The sequence below is a fragment of the Muntiacus reevesi genome, chromosome 4, assembly GCF_963930625.1.
Source record: "Muntiacus reevesi chromosome 4, mMunRee1.1, whole genome shotgun sequence".
NCBI lineage: Eukaryota > Metazoa > Chordata > Mammalia > Artiodactyla > Cervidae > Muntiacus > Muntiacus reevesi.
In genome coordinates this window covers 24,712,038-24,734,762 of record NC_089252.1, presented here as the reverse complement: position 1 = coordinate 24,734,762, position 22,725 = coordinate 24,712,038, and the positions used below count along the sequence as shown (strand labels likewise).

General features: G+C 37.8%; 1 protein-coding gene across 1 annotated transcript in view; it reads left to right on the top strand.

The window, feature by feature from the left end:
- DSG1 (desmoglein 1) overlaps positions 1-22,401 on the top strand; it is a 38,531-nt gene extending 16,130 nt beyond the window's left edge. The window contains exons 7-15 of the mRNA XM_065935133.1: positions 3,608-3,742; positions 4,333-4,518; positions 7,181-7,440; positions 10,494-10,633; positions 13,204-13,500; positions 15,916-16,049; positions 16,350-16,422; positions 18,172-18,380; positions 21,382-22,401. Of these exons, the coding sequence (XP_065791205.1) occupies positions 3,608-3,742; positions 4,333-4,518; positions 7,181-7,440; positions 10,494-10,633; positions 13,204-13,500; positions 15,916-16,049; positions 16,350-16,422; positions 18,172-18,380; positions 21,382-22,401 (2,454 nt within the window). The remainder of the gene's footprint in view (positions 1-3,607; positions 3,743-4,332; positions 4,519-7,180; positions 7,441-10,493; positions 10,634-13,203; positions 13,501-15,915; positions 16,050-16,349; positions 16,423-18,171; positions 18,381-21,381) is intronic.
- Positions 22,402-22,725: the final 324 nt, after the last annotated feature.

Genomic DNA, 22,725 nt, shown 5'->3' with positions numbered 1-22,725 from the left:
TGTTTTGTTTGTTTGCTTATCTTTCTTTAATCTATCCTATGGTAGGCTCATTCGACAAGAGAATTCTTTTTTCCCTTTTCTCTTCCTATATCTCACATACTGATAGCCCACTGATTACTTTGGGAAATGACTCACAGAATCAGAAGGATGGAGAGGAATTCAGTAACATTCAGACCAGTCTATTCACTTGCAAATAAAAAAAATACTAATTACTGATTTTTACCAAGTTGAACCATGTTTTTCTCCAGATATATGCCCAGGAGTGGGATTGCTAATCATATGGCAACTCTAGTTTTAGTTTCTTAAGGAACTTCCATAATTTTTTTCATAGTAGCTGCAGCAATTTACATTCCCACCAACAATATAGGAGGGTTCCCTTTTCTCTATACCCTCTCCAGCATTTATTGTGTGTAGATTTTTTGATGACAGCTATTTTGGCTGGTGTGAGGTAATATCTCATTGTAGTTTTGATTTGCATCTCTAATGATTTGATTTGCATCTTTAAGTGATGTTAAGCATCTTTCCATGTACTTTTGGGCCATCTGATGTCTTCCTTGAAGATATGTCTACTTAGGTCTTCTGCCCATTTTTTGATTGGCTGTTGGTTTTTTCATATATGGAGCTACATGGGCTGTTTATAAATTTTAGAAACGAATCCCTTGTTGTTCAAATCGTTTGCAAATATTTTCTCCCAGTCTCTAGGTTGTCTTTTCATTTTGTTTATGGCTTCCTTAGCCATGCAAAAGCTTTTGAATTTATTTAGCTTTCACTTGTTTATTTTTTTTAATTTATTTTTCTATTGAAGGATAATTGCTTTACAGAATTTTGTTGTTTTCTGTCAAACCTCAACATGAATCAGCCACAGGTATACATATATCCCCTCCCTTCTGAATCTCCCTCCCATCTCCCTCCCCATCCCACCCCCTAGGTTGATACAGAGCCCCTGTTTGAGTTTCCTGAGCCACAAAGCAAATTCCCGTTGGCTATCTGTTTTACATATGGTAATGTAAGCTTCCATGTTACTCTTCTCATACATCTCACCCACTCCTCCTCTCTCCCCATGTCCATAAGTCTATTCTCTATGTTTTTCCATCAATGTCCTGTTATTTTTATTTCCATTACTCTAAGAGATGGCTCAGAAAAAAATATTGCCGAAATTTATATCAAAGACTGTTCTGCCTATAGTTTCCTCGAAGAGTTTTCTAGTATCCAGTCTTACATTTAAATCTTTAATCTATTTTGTGTATCACGTTATTTTTGTGTATGATGTTAACGAATGTTCTAGTTTCATTTTTTACATGTAGCTGTCCAGTTTTCTCAGCACTGATCACCTCTTAATATTGAAGAGACTGTCTTTCCTCCATTGTAAAGTCTTGCTTCTTTTGTTGTAGATTAACTGATCTTAGGTGCATGGGTTTACTTCTGGGTTTCTATATTGTTCCATTGATCTATGTTTCTATTTTTTGTATCAGTTACATACTGTTTTGATGACTGTACCTTTGTAGTATAGTCTGAGGTCAGGGAGTCTAATTTTCCTAGCTCCATTTTTGTCAAGAGAGCACTGGCTTTTCAGGATCTTTTGTGTCACCATACAACTTTTAAGATTTTTTGTTCTTGTTTTGTAAAAAACACCATTGGTAATTTGGTAGGAATTGCATTGAATTTGTAGATTCCCTTGGGTAGTGCAGTCATCTTGACAATATTGATTCTTCCAACTCAAGAACATGATATATACTTCCATCTGTTTGTGTCATCTTTGATTTCTTTCATCAGCATCTTATAGTTTTCAGAGTACAGGTCTTTTGTCTCCTTAGGTAGGTTTATCCCCAGGTATTTTATTCTTTTTGATGTAATGAGAAATAAAATTGTTTAATTTCTCTCTTTGAGCCTTTATTGTGAGAGTATAGATTTCATTATGAGAGCAACAGATTTCTGTGTATTAATTTTGTATCCTGCAACTTTACCAAATACACTGATGAGCTCTAACTTTCTGGTAGCATCTTTGGGATTTTCTATATATAGTATCATGTCATCTGCAAATAGTGATAGCTTTACTTTTTCTTTCCCAATTTGGATTTAGTTTATTTCATTTTCTCTGATTGTTGTGGCTAGGACTTCCAAAACTATGCTGAGTAAAGATAGCAAGAGTGGATATCCTTGTCTTGTTCCTTTGTTCCTGATCTTAGAGGAAATATTTTCTTGCTTTTCACCACTGAGTAGGATTTTAGTTGTAGGTTTATCATATTTGTCCTTTATTATGTTGAGGTATGTTCCTTCTATGCTCACTTTATGAAGAGTTTTATCATAAATGGGTGTTGAATTTTGTCAAAAGCTTTTCTTTTGATGATGATGACAATGAAGACGATCATATGTTTTTATTCTTCAATTTGTGGATGTGATGTATCACACTCATTGATTTGCAGGTACTGAAAAATCTTTGCATCTCTGGGATAAATCCCTCTTGATCATGGGGTATAATCTTCTTAATGTATTATTGGATTTGGATTGCTAGTATTTTGTTGAGGATTTTTGTGTCTATTTTCATCAGTGATATGGGCCTATAATTTTCTTTTTTGTGGTATCTTTGTCTGATTTTTGTAACAGGATGATGGTGGCCTCATAGAATAAGTTTGGGAATATTCCTTCCCCTGCAATTTTTTTGAATAGTTTCAAAAGAATAGGTGTTAACTCTTCTCTAAATGTTTGATAGAATTCACTGGCAAAGCCACCTGACGCTTTACTTTTTGGGAGTTTTAAAATCACAGTTTCAATTTTAGTACTTGTGACTAGTCTGTTCATATTTTCTGTTTCTTATGGTTCAGTCTTGGGAGATTGTACCTTTCTAAGAACTTGTCCATTTATTCCAGGTTGTCCATTTTATGGTGTACAGTTGCTTGTAGTAGTTTTTCATGATTTCTGTGGTGTCCATTGTTACTTCTCTTTTTTCATATCTAATCTTATTAATTTGAGGCTTCTCCCTTTTTTTCAGAGCAGATATTCTTAACCTGGGATTTGTGGAGAGCCCTCAAGACATCTCTAATTATGAATCCTCTAAAATTATATCAACTTTGAGTGAGGATATACATATACATATATTTAGAAAAGGCTTCATAACTTTTACCAGCTTCTAAAAATTGAAGCACCGTTGAATAGATTCAAGAAAATAGACCATCAGTAACTGTACTGCCACATCTTGCCACTCCCCAGAAATGCAAACATTTGCTATCTCTTTATTCTACTTGCACATTCAAGGGCTAATAATTTAGGTACAGAATTTTCATTCTATAAATTCCTGGTAAACGATCTCTCCCCTCCTAACAATTTTGGTCTGCTTCGCCCTTTATATTATTTTTCAACATATAATAAGGAATGAGGGCTTTTAAAATTTTTGCTTCTTTTAAATAATGCTGGATAGGCATTGTTGGAAATAGAAGTGGCAACTTCATATCGATTCATGTGCAATTTGTGAATTTTCAACATTCTGTGTTACTTCTATCTTCATCATAGATATATGCAAATGTTGAGCCAACATTTTAAAAGATCTTTGTACAAAACAAAATAAGAACTGTCTAAATCAACTGTGATATTGTTTGCTGTGTATTTTTAGCAATATGGCCAGTACTCTCTAGCTGTAAGAGGCTCAGACCGAGATGGTGGGGCAGATGGTATGTCAGCAGAGTGTGAATGCAACATTAAAATCCTCGATGTCAACGATAACATCCCATACATGGAACAGCCAACAGTAAGTATTAGTCCTTGAATTTTTTTTAATTATTTATTTGGCTGCGCCTGGTCTTAGTTGCAGCATGTGGGAATTAATACCCTGACCATGGATTGAACCTGGACCCCTGCATTAGAAGCTTTCAGTCTTAGCCACTGGACCACCAGGGAAGTCCCAAAGTTTGGGGTCTGTGTGTGTGTGTGTGTGTGTGGCACCATCCAGCATGTGGGGTCTTAGTTCCCCAGCCAGGGATCAAACCCCTACCCTCTGCTGGAAGACGGAGTCTCAGCCACTGGACCACCAGCAAAGTCCAGTCCTTGAATTTAATAACTTTAATTTCTTTAACTTCTAAAATTTGTCCTAACAATTCTATTTAGAGATGTACATGTTAGTTATTTTTAAGTCATAACACAAAGGTACACACATATTTCATCTCATGTTTGTTTATATAATACATGTGAAAAAACCCCCATATTTGAACAAAGAAAAGTCAGACCACAAACATGGATCCCCTTTCTATATCATGAATAACTATAAACATTCTATATAAAACTAATATAATTCTCTTTCTCACATAGTTTGTGCTAAAATATTTTTACTTCTTGTTTCAGTATTCCATAAGCATTGAAGAAAATGCTCTGAATTCAAATTTGCTCGAGATTAGAGTAATAGACTTGGATGAGGAGTTCTCAGCTAACTGGATGGCAGTCATTTTTTTCATCTCTGGAAATGAGGGGAATTGGTTTGAAATAGAAATGAATGAAAGAACAAATGTGGGAATTTTAAAGGTTGTTAAGGTATGGTATCCTATTATAGTATATCCTATCTAATATTTTGTTTTCTTGGCTCTTTTTCAAAGTGGTAATCTTAAAATGATGTTAACACTTCACAAACTTGAGTGAGCAAAAGAATAAAAATTACTGTGTTTTAGGGTTATATATGATATAGAGCCTTTTATAGAGAGTTTTTCTGCTTATATCATTTCATAAAAATAGGCACTGAAGTTTTTACTTGAAACTCTTTCCTATCAATACAATATTCCCTCATGGATCATATAAAGGGAAAGCATTTTTAAACATAAATCTTGTTTTATGCTTGCAACAATAATTAATTAATCCTTTCAGTTTGAAGAATTTTATTTTTAACCAGATTCAACATGGCCTAAAAAAAGGTGTCCCTGTCAATACTGTACATCAATTATTATTCACTAACAATATTCATCATATGAATTAAAAGTTGTTAATTTATACAGAGTTTTTTTTACAAAATTAAAATTAGACTACAGTCCATGGAATTCTCCAGGCCAGAATACTGGAGTGGGTAGCCATGCCCACCTCCAGGTGATCTTCCCAACCCAGGGATGGAACCCATATCTCCCACATTGCAGGTGGATTCTTTACCAGCCTAGCCACCAGCAAAGCCCAAGAATACTGGAAGGGGTAGCCTATCCCTTTTCCAACAGATCTTCCCAACCCAGGAATCAAACTGGGATCTCCTGCATTCCAGGCAGATTCTTTAGCAGCTGAGCTACAGGGAAGCCCACTGTACTTGTAGGATTATCAAATTCTCATCTCACATTGGCTGCTGACCCAGGCTTATTACAGGCATACCTACACTAGAGATTTGGTCCATATCATAGAAATTTGGTCCCAGTCAACAGAGTTCTTCTATGTCTCCAATACATTATTTATTCACCAATTTAACTGCAGTAGAATTTTCTCTGAGATTCAGAGGAAAAATGTCTGACTCCTTAGGGAGTTGACAGTGAAAGTTTCACCCTGTGCTGTGTTTCACCCAAAGTTTCACCTTGTCAGTCAATTTTTTAAAATCTGCAATAGCTGTGCATGGATTGTGTCTGATGCATGCAACACATATTCCTTATGGTAAAATGCAATCCTCTTTTAACTATTTCCTTCCTTCAAAATTGCCCTGGGAAATGAACTCCTGAGGAATTGCGTCCTTAAAGGAACGTGTGATCATTTGTCTCATATGCCTTCATAAATGTCACCATACCTAGAGCTTCCATTCACTTAGTCATTGTGCACATGCCTTAGCTTATGCTCTACAGTATCCCTGCAAATTAGGCTCTATGCCCAAATTACAAATAAATACACAGGTTCAGAGAGAGTTTGTAACCTACTCAGTTCTCATCTCTAGTAAGTGCGACAACTGACACTCAAACCTCGGCTTCTCTAGCTATTAAGTTCACATTCTTTTTTCCACTATCCTACTTAGACGTCTATGCTAGGAAAACTGAGTCCTAATCTATTACACCCCAAACTATGATGTTACTTTAGAAAATCGCTTTATCTATCTGGTCTCAATATCTCTATCTGTAAAATGGGAATAATCTTGATTTTTCTCCCAGATGTGTGTGACATCATGTATCAATTCTTTTTAGGATTCCATGCATGTAATAAGTGCATAGAGCTTCCCTGGTAGGTCAGTCAGTAAAGAATTTGTCTGCAGTGCAGGAGACCCAGGTTTGATCCCTAGGTCAGGCAGATCCCCCTGGAGAAGGAAATGGCAATCTACTCCAGTACTTTTTCCTGGAAAATCCTATGGACAGGGAAGCCTGGTGGGCTACATTCCATGGGGTCGCAAGAGTTGGACATGATTTAGTGACTAAACCAGCACAATAAGTGATATGATGTGTATCTATACATAATTTTATAACCATTCTTGGAGTTGCAAATTGAGATATTATTAGAGCAAAGACTGAAAATTTTAGCTAATTGGAGAGCTCAATATGTAAATTGATGGTCATCTAATCTACTCTTGTGAAAATTTAGAAAAATGTAGTTGGTATTTACGTGCATACTGCATAGCTGTGGATTATATGAGTAGTGGATTTTGACATCATCTTTCATAATGAAAATTACTATTTGATAATTTTATAATGTAAAATGAATTTTTTCCTGGATAAATTGAATAAATTATAGATTTCTTTTTATTATTTATATATTATATTCTATTATTTGATTTATTGAAAGAAATCACATATACAAAATAAAATTTCTTATAAATAGTTCTTTATGGATAAAATCAGTCAAATGATTGAGACTAGATATATTTGGCCCATTTTTTGTAATAAATAGGGCTATTTTCTGAGAAGTGTGAAATGATAGCAACTAGCATAAGCTCTCTTTGCACTACAAAATCAATGGATTTGACCATCTGTATTATTTTAAATTTTTTAATTTGGTGTTCAGTTAGAACTCACACATTTTTAACTTTGTCAACAAAGGATCTAAGACAGTTGGATTTTTTTCTTACTGTATTTCATGTGTTTGTATTGAATTGAACATAAAGTAAGAATAGATTGTGTATTTATATGTATTTATATTTTATTAGAGAAAAAGATATGAGAATTTCTTTTGTCTCTAATCAAAGAATTTCTCTTTCCTCTAGAATGCTTTTTCTCCTTCTAGTAAAACCATTTCACTTTGTATTTTCTAGCCCCTAGATTTTGAAGCTATGAATAATCTGCAACTTAGTCTTGGTGTTAGAAATAAAGCTGAATTTCATCAATCAATTATGTCTCAATATAAACTCACAGCAACTGCAGTCTCTGTGACCGTGTTAAACGTAATTGAAGGCTCAGTGTTCCGTCCAGGTTCAAAGACATTTGTAGTAAATAGTAATATGGGACAAAACTATAAAATAGGAGACTATGTAGCTTTGGATCTCGACACAGGTCGGCCTTCAACAACTGTTAGGTAAGATTGACTTTTTCCAACTAATTTTCACCACATATTAAACTGTATCTGAATTAAAATAGTTATCACTATTTTTGAAATTCAATCATATAACATACAAACTGGTGAACTGTTACTTAATTCAGAGTGTTTAAGTAAGCATAAATATCTGTGAAAAATGTAAGATGGAAAGTGTGAAGGTTTAAAATGTGAAAATAATTGTATCTTGAAAGTTTGACACTCCTGTGTTTATATATTTTATTGATCAGTTAGCTGATTTCCACATATCATGGTATTCCCCTTAGCAGATTTGATGGATTGATTTTCCCATTGCAAATCCACCCATTGAAATCAGTTAGATTCAGCTAACTCGTATCAGTTACTTTCTTACTTTAATCAGCACTTAATATTGGTCATCAATAACCTTGATACGAAAAAGTTGGTGACATTAAGGAAAAAGTCATGCTTTGTATTTTTTTTTAACTCTACATATCCAAATGTTTCTACTTGATCATGGAAAATCACTGTATTACATGTGCACATGTATTTTGAAAAGTGCCTGTAGTCAAGAATGGTGGTGTGGAAAGACCTCACAAATGAGTTTTTAAAGTTTTTGCTCTGTAGTCAACTCACTCCATACGAGTATTATAGCTCTTACCACACTGTGCCATTACTGTGTTTTTTTTTTTTTAATGTTATTGGAATATAGTTGCTTAAGGCTTCCCAGGTGGCTCAGTGGTAAAGAATCCAGTTGCCAACTCAGGAGAAGCAAGAGACGCGGGTTCAATTCCTGGGTTGGGAAGATCCCCCAGAGAAGGGCATGGCAACCCACATTCTCGCCCCAGTGGAGAATTCCATGGACAGAGGGTTCTGGTAGGCTACAGTCCATGGAGTCGTAAAGAGCTGGACACGACTGAGCGACTGAGCAGGAGCTGGAGCATGGCTGCTTTCCAGTGTTGTGTTAGCTTCTGCGGCAAAGCGACTCAGCTAAACATATACATATATCCCTTTGTTTTTGGATTTCCTCCCCACAGGTCACCACAGAGTACTGCCTAGAGTTCCCTGAGCTGCACAGTAGCTCCTCATTAGTTACGCATTTTATACATGGCATCAATAGAGGATATACGTCAGCTCCAATCTCCTGATTCACACACCCCTCCTTCCACCTTGGTATCCATACATCTGTTCTCTATATCTGTCTCTACTTCTGCTTTATAAATAAGATCATCTACACCAATTTTTTTCAGATTCCACATACAGGCATTACTATCTACGGTCTTTGCCCCACCATGGCTGATAAGCTCTCTTGTGGTCCACAGACGTGAGTTCCCTGAGGGAAGACTACACCTCTGCCTCCGACTCCTTTCTAAGTTCTATTCCTCACATTTAACACAATGCCTGACACAGAGAGTTACCGAACCAGTGTGTGTCTAACAAACGTATAAATGGAAGGAAAACTTCAAAGATGAGGAGAGGAAGAGAAAAGAGAATAGGATAGAGGTGCAAGACAAGGACGGAGTTTGGAATCCACAAGAAATTCTGTAAATTCACTGTGTATATGGGGAGGGGGTGCAAAGAGGAAAGGAGTGAAAGATAAGCTCTGAAGAAATAACTTCTTTGGTAAGAGAGAAGTTTAGAATTAGCAACAGTCCAGGAAGTTCCCCTATCTGGGTTGTCCAGGACAGTTCTGATGCTACGAAAATCAAATGAAAATGAGGCTGCAAGTATCAAGGGATTATTCAGACATCCAAGTGGGTATAATAGACATTCCATCACAAGTGGTTGCTTAATTCTTTTTCTTAAATTTAAATCTCCATCCTTTTCTGAATGTCCTCAGACAAAGTTTCTAATGATTGAAAATTATATTCAGGGGTTATATCTACTGGCAGGAAACATGTTTTAAAATCAAAACCATCACCTGACACCAATTAGAAAGGCCATCATCCAAAAATCTACAAACAATAAATGCTAGAGAGGGTATAGAGAGAAGGGAACCCTCTCACATTCCCTCCTGTTGGTGGGAATGTAAACTGATACAGACAGATGGAGAACAGTATGGAGATTTCTTTTTCAAAAAATCTAGGAATAAAGCTACCATTTGACCCAGCAGTCTCACTACTGAGACTGAGAAAACCATAATTCAAAAAGACACACGTACCCTAATGTTCACTGCAGCACTATTTACAATAACTAGGGCATGGAAGATGTCCATTGACAGATGAATGGATAAAATATGGTACATATATACAATGGAATATTCAGCTCAGTTCAGTTCAGTCGCTCAGTTGTGTCCGACTCTTTGCGACCCCATGAACTGCAGCACACCAGGCCTCCCTGTCCATCACCAACTCCCGTAGTTTACCCAAACCCATGTCTATCGAGTCAGTGATGCCATCCAACCATTTCATCCTCTGTCGTCCCCTTCTCCTCCTGCCCTCAATCTTTCCCAGCATCAGGATCTTTTCAAATGAGTCAACTCTTCGCATGAGGTGGCCAGAGTATTGGAGTTTCAGCTTCAACATCACTCCTTCCACTGAACACCCAGGACTGATCTCCTTTAGGATGGACTATTACTCATAAAAAGGAATGACTGAGTCAGTTCTAGTGAGGGTGGATGAACCTAGAGCTTATTATACAGAATGAAGTCAGAAAGGGAAAAATAAATATTGTATATTAATGCAAATCTATGGAATCTAGAAAAATGGTACTGATAAGTCAATTTGCAGGCAGGAATAGAGACACAGACATAGACAACAGACTTGTGGACACAGCAGGGGAAGGAGAGGGTGGGACGAATGGCGAGAGAAGCATTGAAACATATCCATTACCGTGTGTAAGATAGATAGCTAACACAGGGAGCTCTGTGAAAACCTAGAGGGGTGGGACGGGATGCGGGGGTGGAAGGGAAGTCTAAGAGGGAAGGAACATATGTATGCTTATGGCTGATTCACGTTGGATGGCAGCAGAAACCAGCACAACATTGGAAAGCAATTATCCTTCAAAAAAATCAAAATCAATTGCTCACTCTCTCTACATAACTAACATTAATTTGTACCACTGTCTTTCAAAAACAGATACGTAATGGGAAGAAATCCAGCTGACCTGATTGCTATTGACTCAAAAACAGCCGTAATTACTTTGAGAAATAAAGTTACTAGGGAACAATACAAAATACTTCAGGGAAAATACCAAGGAACAATTCTATCTATAGATGGTAAGAAATCAACTTATTTTTTTCCCTTCTCATGGAATTTGTGTATACAGTTATATTATATATACATGGAATTTGTATATACATATACATTCAGAAACTAAAATTTTAATTATTGTATTTTGAAGTACCCTTTTTCCAACAAAAATTATCATACTGGGCATTACAGAATCAAATCTGAATGATACAAGAGACATTATAATTTATGGTTAGGACCGTGAGCTCTGAAATGAAACTGGATTGGTATACTGTACCATCATTTACTAGCTACAGATTTTAGAGAAGTTATTTAACCCATTTATCCCTCACATTTTTCTTCCATAAAATGGGACAGTAACATTATGAATTTAGAAGTACTTAAGGAGTTATTAAGTACTTCCCTAGTGGCTCAGACAGTAAAGAATCTGCCTGCAATGTGGGAGACCTTGGTTCGCTCCTAGGGTGGGGAAGATCCCCTGGAGAAGGGCATGGCAACCCACTCCAGTATTTTTGCCAGGAGAATTCCATGGACAGAGGAGCCCAGTGAGCTATAGTCCATGGGGTTGCAAAGAGTCAGACATGACTGAGCAACTAACACTTTCACTTTCAAGGAGTTATTACAGTAAAGCGCTAGACAAGTGCTGACTTTCAATAAATGTTAGCTCCTATTAATGTCAGTAATTGAAAATTTTTAATTATATTGTAAAATTATTTTCAAATAGACACAAAGCCAAGCTAGCTTAACTTTATGTGATCCTTAGTTGTTGTACAACTTCATGTAAACAATCTGGAATTAGCAAGTTTATTACTTTTCAAGATCAACAGCTTTAAATTAGGTTAGATCCCTAGGAAGAAAGTTCCTCAAAGCTGATTCTAAGCAATGTTTGATGCATCAGCTTCTTGTTCTTCTGTCTCTTTCTTCTCTTTTTCTTACAATTGTCCTAAAATGGGATTGACAACTTCCACTTGCTTCACAGATTAAAAAGAAATAAAGGAGCATTTCTTTAAAGTCATTCATTAATTCAGAATTTTTACCAATTTATGTTGGTCTTTTCCACAATCAGTCAAAATAAATGTAGTTTTTAAAATGTGTATTACAAATAGAAATGTTTATTCCATCCACAGATAAGCTTATTTCAGTGCTGAAATTGTCTTAAGCAATTGCTAGGTTACTCCTTTTCTTACATCCAAATTCAAGCTTAATTGGACACATGAAGGAGAAATTGAAACTTAAGCTTACCAAAACTGTAGGTTTATGGCAAGTAGGGAACATTACCTTTGTCATTAAAAAATACAGTTTTCTGGGGTAAACATTGGATCTGATGATAATAATAAAAATAACAAAAACAGTAGCAATAGAATTGTTGTACTCTAACACAACAGTAACAATAGAATCAGCTTAGCTTGACTGAAATGACATGGACTTTGATATCAGAGAGATAGGATATGGGCTTCTCAGGTGGTGCAGTAGCCAAGAATCTGCTTGCCAATGCAGGAGACTCGAGAGATGTGGGTTCAATTGCTGGGTCAAGAAGATCCCCTGGAGTAGAAAATGGCAACCTGCTCCAGAATTCTTGCCTGGAAAATTCCATGGACAGAGGAGCCTGGTGGGCATTGCAAAGAATCGGATACAACAGGGTAGACACGCACACACACACAGACTAGGATGTAAGCCTATCTCTATTATCTACTTGCAAAAATTCCTTTTATTCAGAAACTAGGTATTGAATTCTAACCAAATGTTAGCCATTGTGCCAGATTCTAGAGTGACAATGATGAACAAAGTCTGACAACAAAACTTAGATCTATAAAATAGAGATAATAATCCAGCTCACAGGGTCTCAGGAGTCTGACACAGCTCAGCAACTGAACAACAATAACAATAATAGTAACTTGCTGAAACCAGCAGCAAGTGTGGAGCCATTAAGTTGAAACAAATCACAAATATCTCTCCTCTTAGGTTTAGCCAACAAAGACAATAATTTACCGAAACTTAGAAGGACAAGAAGAAAGCAAATTTAGAATACCTGATAGTGAAATAAAAGTTCTTCACTTTATTAATAATGAAAATCCATCCCCCACCTCCAATAGTGCCAAATTCTCCCTCCTATGGGTTGTTTGAACTGACAGTTGTGAGTTTGAGGATATGATGTTTTATTAGTAGGTGATTGCTATACAAATGACAGACCAAACTGCTCAAAGTCTGTTGGTTTTGTCATCCTATAAAAGGAAAAAAAACAAAAACTGAAGATGAAAGACAGTAAAACAGCAAACAAAATATGGAGAAGTGTGCAACACATAGTCTAGAAATGTCTCCACATTGACTTATAACACACTGCTGACCAACACATAATGTGATGTTAACTGTGTATGTTTCTCAACACATGGAACAGTTTTTCTCAAGCACTAATATTTACTAATGATTTGACTGAAAAACTGAGTCGCAGACAAAGGACAATATGGGGGGTTATTGAATTGGTAGGAATTAAGACACTGAAATAAGTATTTATACAAAGAGAAAATGATTTCGTATCATCCAACAATTATTAAACTAAATGTATAAAATAATTCTTTCATTTTAAACTTTGTTACAGATACTCTTCAAAGAACTTGTACTGCTACAATTATTATCGACCTTGAAAATGGTGGCTGGGAAACCGATCATCCAAATTTGAATGGAAGTACTACCAGTGAAAATGGCCTTACTTCCAGAGATGTTACCACTAATGGCAATGCAGTTAGTGTCGGTATTACCAAAAATACTTTCACTGCTGGTGGCACAAATGATTATAATGTAGGTTCACCTAATGTTTATCAGCCACTACGAGATAATGTACATTTTGGTCCTGCTGGCATTGGACTACTCATCATGGGATTCTTGGTCCTAGGATGTAAGTACTTGAACAGTCCTGTTTTTATATGTCCCTCCAAAAAAACGATTAGTTTTCTGTCCCTTTGATGAAATATATTCTATACATTCTTATTTTGTGCAATTATCAAGAAAGTTCTATGTTTGATGTTGGGTTTATGACATGAAAAAAAATCAGTTTGATTTCTTAGAGTGCAGTGGAGGATAAAAACTATTTTGCATTGAGTCTCAGTGTAATAGGGAAGTACCCTAACAGGATTCCATGGTGGCTCAGTTGGTTAAGAATTCGCCTGCAATGCAGGAGAATTTCACTGCCTGAAATGCAAGAGACTTGAGTTTGATCCCTGGGGAAGGAAAGTGAGGAAGATTCCCTGGGGAAGGAAACAGCAACCCACTCCAGGATTCTGGCTTGGGAAATCCCATGGACAGAGGAACCTGGTGGGCTATAGTCTATGGGGTTACAACAGTCGAATACAATGACTAAACCACCACCAACCACCACCATAACAGACAGATTCAAACTGCTGTTTGAGTGAAGAAGACAGTAAGAAACAATTGATTGAAACAATCAGAAAAGGCTACATAGAGCAAGCAAACTCTGAGTTGGGTTTTAACAGATGAATAGGAGCTAGCCTACTGGACAAGAAAAGGGGAACACAATACAAGAAGAAGAAGAAAAAAAAATAACATGTGCGCAATCCCAAAAGAATGAGAGTACAAGTAACCGCAATAAAGGACTCCAGCAGAGAAGAAATAAAGGGTGTGTCTGACAGTGTGCCGAGAGTTGAGACTACAAACATAGGGAGGGGTTAGCCTTGAGGGGACTTCATTTCACTTCAGTTCATTCGCTCAGTCGTGTCCAACTCTTTGCACCCCCATGAAGTGCAGCACGCCACGCTTCCCTGTCCATCACCAACTCCCACAGCTTGCTCAAACTCATGTCCTTAGAGTCGATGATGTCATCCCACCATCTCATCCTCTGTCATCCCCGTCTCCTCCTGCCTTCAATCCTTCCCAGCACCATGGTCTTTTCCAGTGAGTCAGTTCTTCGCATCAGGTGGCCAGAGTATTGGAGCTTCAGCTTCAGCATCAGGCCTTCCAATGAATATTCAGGACCAAGTTCCTTTAGGATTGACTGGTTGGATCTCTTGCTGTCCAAGGGACTCTCAAGAGTCTTCTCCAACACCACAGTTCAAAAGCTATGCTAAAGCTGCGGAGTCTAAGAAAAGGAGAACCAAAGAGAAGAAGGGGTAAATAAACTCCAGCTTCTAAATTCAATTGTCTGAGTCTTTCCAAGGTTACCCAACTTTTCTGAGCCTTGCTTTTTTTTTTAGTATCTATTTTTTAATTTTTATTTTTTTAATCATGAAGGTATAATGTCACATTTATAGGAGACTTGGAAAACACAGAACAAAGTTACACATAGTTCCACTATATATTACAATATTTTTAAATAGATAAGTTAAGATTCTTATTTGGAGTTTCAATATCGAACTCTCCAGGCCTTGCTTTTGCCTTCTGTGAAATAATAAGACTTACTTCACAACAACACTTTGATAATGAAAAAGAAGTATCACGCATGAGAGCAATTAGAAATAGACCACAGGTTTCCCTGGTGGCTCAGTGGTAAGGAATCTGCCTGCCAATGCAGAAGACATGTGTTCAAGCCCTGATCTGGGAATATCTCACATGCTCCCAAGACATGAAGCCTATGAGCCACAGCTATTGAGCCTGTTCTCCAGTGCCTGGGAGCTTCAACTACTGTGTCCACAAGCCCCAACTACTGAAGCCTGTGGGCCTAGAGCCCATATTCAACCACAAGAGAAGCCACAGCAGTGAAAAGCCCACACGCCACAGCTAAAGAGTAGCCCCCAATTGCCACAACTGGAGAAAAGCCCATGCATGCAGCAGTAAAAACCCAATAAAAAAACCAAAAATAATAAATAATTAAGCAAAAAAATTAATTAAAAAATTTTTAAAAAGAGAGACAGAGAGACCACATCCTATGGTCGCTAGAGAGGACCTAGTCAAGGATCTAGATATGAGGGCGCAATGTTCAATGGATTCTCCAAGCAGCCTTTAACATTGCTTTAGAGGATGATAGAGTGGAAATGAGCCAAATGTTACAATCTCTGAGGAATATTTCTCCTTTAATACTTTCCTAAGTAATGACAGGGGGGGGAAAAACTCATCTGTTTTAACAGTATAATACCATCTGTCATCGGAATACTCTGTAACAAGTAAATATTGACTGCAGTCTGAAGCTCATGTTGATTTTGTTATCTCACCAATATTCAGTTTGTTTTCTGAAACTTCCGTAATTATGTTAGAATCAAGCGGAGTTAAATTAGGGATTCAAATTTAATCATCAGGGTAGGTTGTTTTGTTTTAGTATGGTCCCACTGTTAATCCCAGTATTCCTGTCTTTTCCCATCAGTGGTCCCGTTCTTGCTGATCTGCTGTGACTGTGGAGGCGCCCCTAGTGGCAGGGCTGGCTTCGAGCCTGTTCCTGAATGTTCCGACGGAGCAATCCACTCGTGGGCAGTGGAAGGCGCACAGGCCGATCCTGGGGTAAGTGCTCACCAGTAACAGATGGCCCCTTCACAGCCTTCAAAACTCTTGAACCAAGACACAGGGAATCACTCACAGTCTAGACTGTTCTTTGTTCTGAGAGAGCCGAGAGGGAGAACGGAGAGAAATCAAAGGGGCGTCAAAATTGGATGACAGCAGCCAAGAAAGCCTTTCTCAATGAGGTTCACATTATTTTTAGTACCTTTTTTTAATGTCTCAGATAAGTTGAGAACAAGCCCACTGTATAACCATTGAAAGAAAAGAATCATTACAAATGGGAAAATGTTTCTTGTCCTTTAGGCTCTGACCAATATTGGTGTACCATGCATACCAGCCACTAATGCAAATGTAATTGAGTATGTTGACAACTCAGGTAAGAAAATTTTTTTTTAAGTTTTAACAATTCATTTACTAAGAAGGAACTCTGTTCTCTGTCTTTTTATACCTTACTATTTCCCAACCATCTTATCTTTACAATTGTCCCTATCATTCTTTTTTAGATGACTAATTTGCAAACTAAATGATAAAGAAAAACCTACATTAATTATTATTCTTTAAAGCTGTATTTTTTTAAATCTTCCATAATCATCAGAAAGTACACAGGAGATGACTGGGATTTCTGTAAATAGAGAAGTACAAAAGTCAATTTTGGTTGAGATTCTTTTGTTTAACAGAGCAATTGTTATTTATTAAAAACTACTCATTTGAGCTTAAAAACAACCCTATTAAATAGATGTATGCTCATTTATTGAGGCTAGCCTCTGCCTCTACAATTCACAAAATCAGTCTAATAAAAAGAGCAATTAATTTTTAAAACTCATATTTTGAAAATAATTGTACCATCTTGCTTCTTTTCAAGGTAAATAAATATTACGGATTCTGTTTTTTTCAGTCTTTTTCAAACTTGTGATCATGACCTTTCCACTTTGAACTCTTCAAAATGGAAAAGACATAGAATGTTTATAACTTACAGAACTGGACCACATTCAAAAGGAGGGAGATGATAGTGTTTAAACTTATTTCTACCCCTGAGGCATCCATTTTTGTTAATGACACCAACACCTTCCACCTCAAAAGCAGAAACTCATTGTTGACTCTCATAGCTTCCTATTCATTGACACCCAATCAGTTCTCAAGACGACAAATCTTCAAACCCACAAGGATTTATTTATGCATTTATTCCCTTATTAAATCTACAAACCTTGAGCAAAGCACAATGAACAGCACCAGAATAAGAAGTACGAAAAGCTGTACCTAAACTCAAGAGCTTTAAAATATGAAAGCCATAGGACTGTTCCATTGTCAACACTCTCTGTCCATGGCACTTGCATAGTCTAGGTCACCCTTTTATCTTATCTATCTGGAATACTATAACAGACTTCCACTCACCCCTCACATTCAAATGCAAATCCCAGAGTCTCCACGCAAACCTTTTCCCTTACCATAGCCATGTTCTCTTCTCTGAAAGCCTTGGAGTGCCTTTGCTAGAGTCTAATATATACACACTGAGTATTCTTATACTTTTTCTTTAACTTTTAGAATTTGGGTATTTTCCTCCAATTTGAAATCAAACTCTCTAAGGTATAGATAGGGTTTTGTAACCTCTAGGGAGCCCCCTTATCCCAGCACAACATGTAGTAACCTCTCAACAAATAATGGGCTTCCCTGGTGGCTCAGAGAATAAAACAATCTGCCTGCAGTGCAGGAAACCCAGGTTCTATCACTGAGTTGGGAAGATCCCCTGGAGAAGGTATGGCTACCCACTCCAGTATTCTTGCCTAGAGAATTACATGAACAGAGAAGCCTGGTGGGCTACAGTCCATGGGGTCACAAAGAGTCGGACATGACTGACATACATAACAATACAACAAATAATTACTGAATTAACAAATTGGTTAATAATATTATTTTGAACTCAATATCATATTTATTATCTCCTTTATTTATGTATTACTTCCATTTTATTTCTTTGCTCACTCACAACTGCATACCTAAATGAAGAAATTATACATTAGAGTAAGTTACTAATTTTTAGTTTATAATGCACTAGAGAAAATATAGTTTACTGGATTTAAAATATAGTTTACTGGGAAGTAAAATTTAATTTGATCAACACTTTTAGGAGTTTACACAAATGAGTATGGTGGCAGAGAAATGCAAGATCTGGGAGGAGGAGAAAGAACAACAGGATTTGAACTAACAGAAGGAGTTAAAATGTCAGGAGGACCTGAGATATGTCAAGAATATCCTGGAACACTAAGAAGAAATTCTATGAGGGAATGCAGAGAAGGAGGGCTGAATATGAACTTCATGGAAAGTTACTTCTGCCAGGTAAGCTCTCTGTCCCCGTGCCTTCTTTCCATCCTGCACCCATATCTTTGCCCCATGCTCAGTAGCTCAATCATGCCCAACTCTGGACCGTAACCCACCAGGTTCCTCTGTCCAAGGGATTTTTAAGGCAAGAATACTGGAGTGGGTTGCCATTTCCTCCTACAGGGGAACTTCCGGACCCAGGGATTGAACCCATCTCCTGTGTCTCCTCCTGAGCCATCAAGGAAGCCCCATCTCTACCCCAGACCCCTACCATTTTCAACAAGGGTATGGTGGGCATCTCCTAACTAGGTTCCCAGCCTCTGGTCTTTAGATATAGATGCTGGCAATCTATACTCCAGTTGAATAACATTTTTAAAATTCTGACTTGAGCACTTTACTCCCCTGCTTTAAAACAGCCAGTGGCTCCCACCTCTGATTTGTCTATGGAATGAAATCCAAAATTCCTTCACATAGCCGTTAACCAGCTGACCTCTGCCCTCACACCTCCAGTTACTCCTTACCAACAAACCCACTCGCCCAGCGCCTCTGCCTTATTCACACTGGCCCACTCCCCTCCATGTCTTTTTTTATACTGTGCTCGTCTTGGAATGCTTGTCTGGTCATCTCTCTTACCAGCCCCCACTCATCTTTCAATCCACTTCAAACATTTCCACCTTTCTGAAATTGTTAACTGTGTATCCTCTCATCCAAAATAGGATTGATGTTTCTGTAGGTGTATTTCTGTAGTACTTTGTCTGTACATTTTATGGAATGTTCCATTGCTAAAATCTGTTAGTCACATGCCCGTGTCCATACATGCTCTACATTATGTTGCTGGTACCTGGCTCAGTTTCAAGCACAAGGTAAAGAAGTAATGCAATAAGAGTAATGGAAATTTTAAAAAGGGGATATATATATCATATTCATATATATTAAATATATATAAATATATTATATAATATAATATTATATTATACAATATATAATAAACATATTAATTATATATTTTATATAATATTATATATTCATATTAATTAATAATTAATATAATTAATTGATAAATATTAATATAATAAATATATTATATTATATTATATATTTTTATATATAAACACATTACATATAAACACATTAGGCATATATAGTATTGTATATTATATATTATACATTAATATATTAATTAATATTAATTAATTGATAATATAATTAATATAGTAATACAATAAATATATTATATAATATAAATATACATTATACTTATATATATGTAAACACATATAACTGATTCCCTTTGCTATACAGCTGAAACTAACAAAGTACTGTAATGCAACAATACTCCAATAAAAATTTTTTTAAAAAGAAAGAGTAGGCCCAAGAGCCATAGTACACTTCTAGGACATTCTAAGAACCAGAGAGAACTAATTTTGCTATCTCCAGGTAGAGACAGAATTGCCCTTAGTTATACTTCTTAGGACACTTAAACCTTCAAAAATTTCTTACCTCTGAGATTGTCTCTCATATATTTATGTCCTTATACATCCCAGCCTGAAACACCTTCATTAACTCTCCTAATCAGAAAAACAGTGAAAAAGTCGCTCAGTCATGTCTGACTCTATGCGACCCCATGGGCTGTAGTCTGCCAGGCTCCTCTGTCCGTGGGATTTTCCAGGCAAGAATAGTGGAGTGATTGCCATTTCCTTCCCCAGAGAAGCTTCCTGACCCAGGGATCAAACCCAGTGGCTGATATTTTGAACTGAAATACCAGTAAAAATCTTTCAAATTGTAGCAAATAATAAAAGGACTGTTGCTGAAATCCATAGGCAGACTTTTTATCCATGTCCCTACACATGAATATTATTTTCATGAAAAGTACAATTTCTGCCACAAAACTTTTGCACTTGTAGCTCCTTCTGTCCAGAACCCTCTCTCTCTACCTTACTCTCCCGGTGACTTTACTCCAGTTTCTGAACAAACATCACTTTATAAGATGCTTTTCCTGACCACTCTGTCTGAAAGACAAATCCCGTCTCTTTCTATTCCTTTACTCTGCACCTTCTGACAATACCTTTATGTGTTATTTTCTGGTTCATCCTACTGAAATGTAAGCCCTATGAGAAAGTGAATTTACCTGGGTTTGCTCATTACTTTATTGCTAACTTCCTAATCAAGTGTCTGGCAAACAGTAAGGACTCGAAACATAATTTTGAATTGAAATGGCACAATGATTTGGTTTGCTAGGTGTTTCTGTTCAACCTGAAAGTTTGTAATCTAATATTGCAGACAAGAGAGATAAAATAAAAGCACACACGTCTGTGGGCTTTCACTTTGACTTGACAGAGGTTCCATTTTTAAGAATTGTCTTTGGTCACCTTCGATTTTGAACCTCAAAGTAGCATAGACCCAGAGTCAAACTCTCCTCTTACCTTGCTTTACAAACCACATGGAAATAAATCACCATATTCACTTCATCTGAAGGAGGACAAATGCAATCCCGAATGAACTCAAATCAACTATAAACTGCGTCTTTTAAGTAAATCCAAAAATACACAATTCTGGCATACTTTAAGTTCTGTGTTTTTAAGTATGTCCTTCTAACTTGGTTGCAAAAAACTTTATTCTTTTTGTGATTTTGTGTCCAAAGTGCATCAACATGAAAAAGTCCATCTAAATATCAAAATAAATTATCAAAATTACGGTTAAAGTCATTTCTAACCAAACTCTTTCAAGTAATTACATAATGACTTCTAAAAAGTCTGTGGAGAAGGAAATGGAAGCCCACTCCAGTATCCTTGCCTGGGAAATCCCATGGAGAGAGGAGCCTGGTGGGCTACAGTCCATGGGGTCGCCAAGAGTCAGACACACTTAGCAACTAAACAACAAGGGTCTCTGGAAGATGTTAGAATTTTGCTTTATGTGTAGTTTTCTGGTAAAGCCCTGGAAGAAGAAATAATGCTAAAGACCTCTATTACTGTTAAAAATGTATTCATCATTCCATTTTCTCTTTCGTCTACAAATTCAGAAAGCATATGCTTATGCGGATGAAGACGAAGGACGCCCATCCAATGACTGTCTGCTCATCTATGATATTGAAGGTGCAGGCTCCCCTGCGGGCTCTGTAGGCTGTTGCAGCTTCATTGGAGAAGACTTGGATGACAGCTTCTTGGACACACTGGGGCCGAAGTTTAAGAAGTTGGCGGACATCAGCCTGGGAAAAGACATTGAACCATTTCCAGACTCTGATCCCTCTTGGCCACCCGACAGCACTGAGCCGGTCTGCCCTCCGCAGGGAACAGAGCCCATTGGTAGTGGACACCCACCCATCTCCCCACGTTTCGGCACCACCACCGTCATCTCTGAGAACACCTACCCCTCGGGACCTGGGGTACAGCATCCTACGCCGATTCCTGATCCTCTGGGCTATGGTAATGTCACCGTGACCGAGTCTTACACCTCCTCGGGCACTCTGAAGCCCTCTGTCCACATTCATGATAACCGACACGCATCAAACGTGGTGGTGACGGAGCGGGTGGTCGGTCCAATCTCCGGTGCCGACTTGCAGGGGATGTTAGAGATGCCTGACTTGAGAGACGGGTCAAACGTGATAGTGACAGAAAGGGTCATAGCACCAAGTTCAAGTCTGCCCACCACTCTGACCATCCCTGACCCTAGGCAGTCTTCAAATGTAGTAGTGACGGAAAGAGTGATCCAGCCAACCTCCGGCATAGTGGGCAATCTGAGCATGCACCCTGAGTTATCGAACACCCACAACGTGATTGTGACAGAGAGGGTAGTTTCCGGCTCCGGCATCACGGGCAGCAGCGGCCTGCTGGGCAGTGCTGGTGGAGGAGGTGGTGGCGGCATCGGGCTGGGCAGCCTAGGAGGTGGCGGGGGCCTGAGTAGCAGCTTAGGGGGCACAGCCACCATCGGCCACTTGCGGGGTTCCTCTGAGCATCACTTTAGCAACACCCTCGGTTCCGCATCCCCTACAACAACCCGGAGTCGAATCACAAAGTACAGTACAGTTCAATACACCAAGTAGCCAGGGACCCCAGCATGCTTTTTTCGCCATCATTGTGATTTAGGTTTAATTCCCATCAGCACAATACTAACAGTGTGATTTAGGATGCAGAACACGTGCTAAGAAAATTGTGGCACACGGTGAGACACCACAGTGAGAAAAATCGATGGAAACAGTGCCGTTGGGCAAGAGCTCTCCTGAGCCTGTATAACTTTTTTTTTTTTTTTGTATATTAATACTAAGGCAATCATGACCATGAACTAAAACTTGAGACAGGGGCTTCTTTGTGCCTGTAGGGTCTTCTGTGCTTTTGTATGGCCTCTAGTGTATCTCCAGCACGTGGAA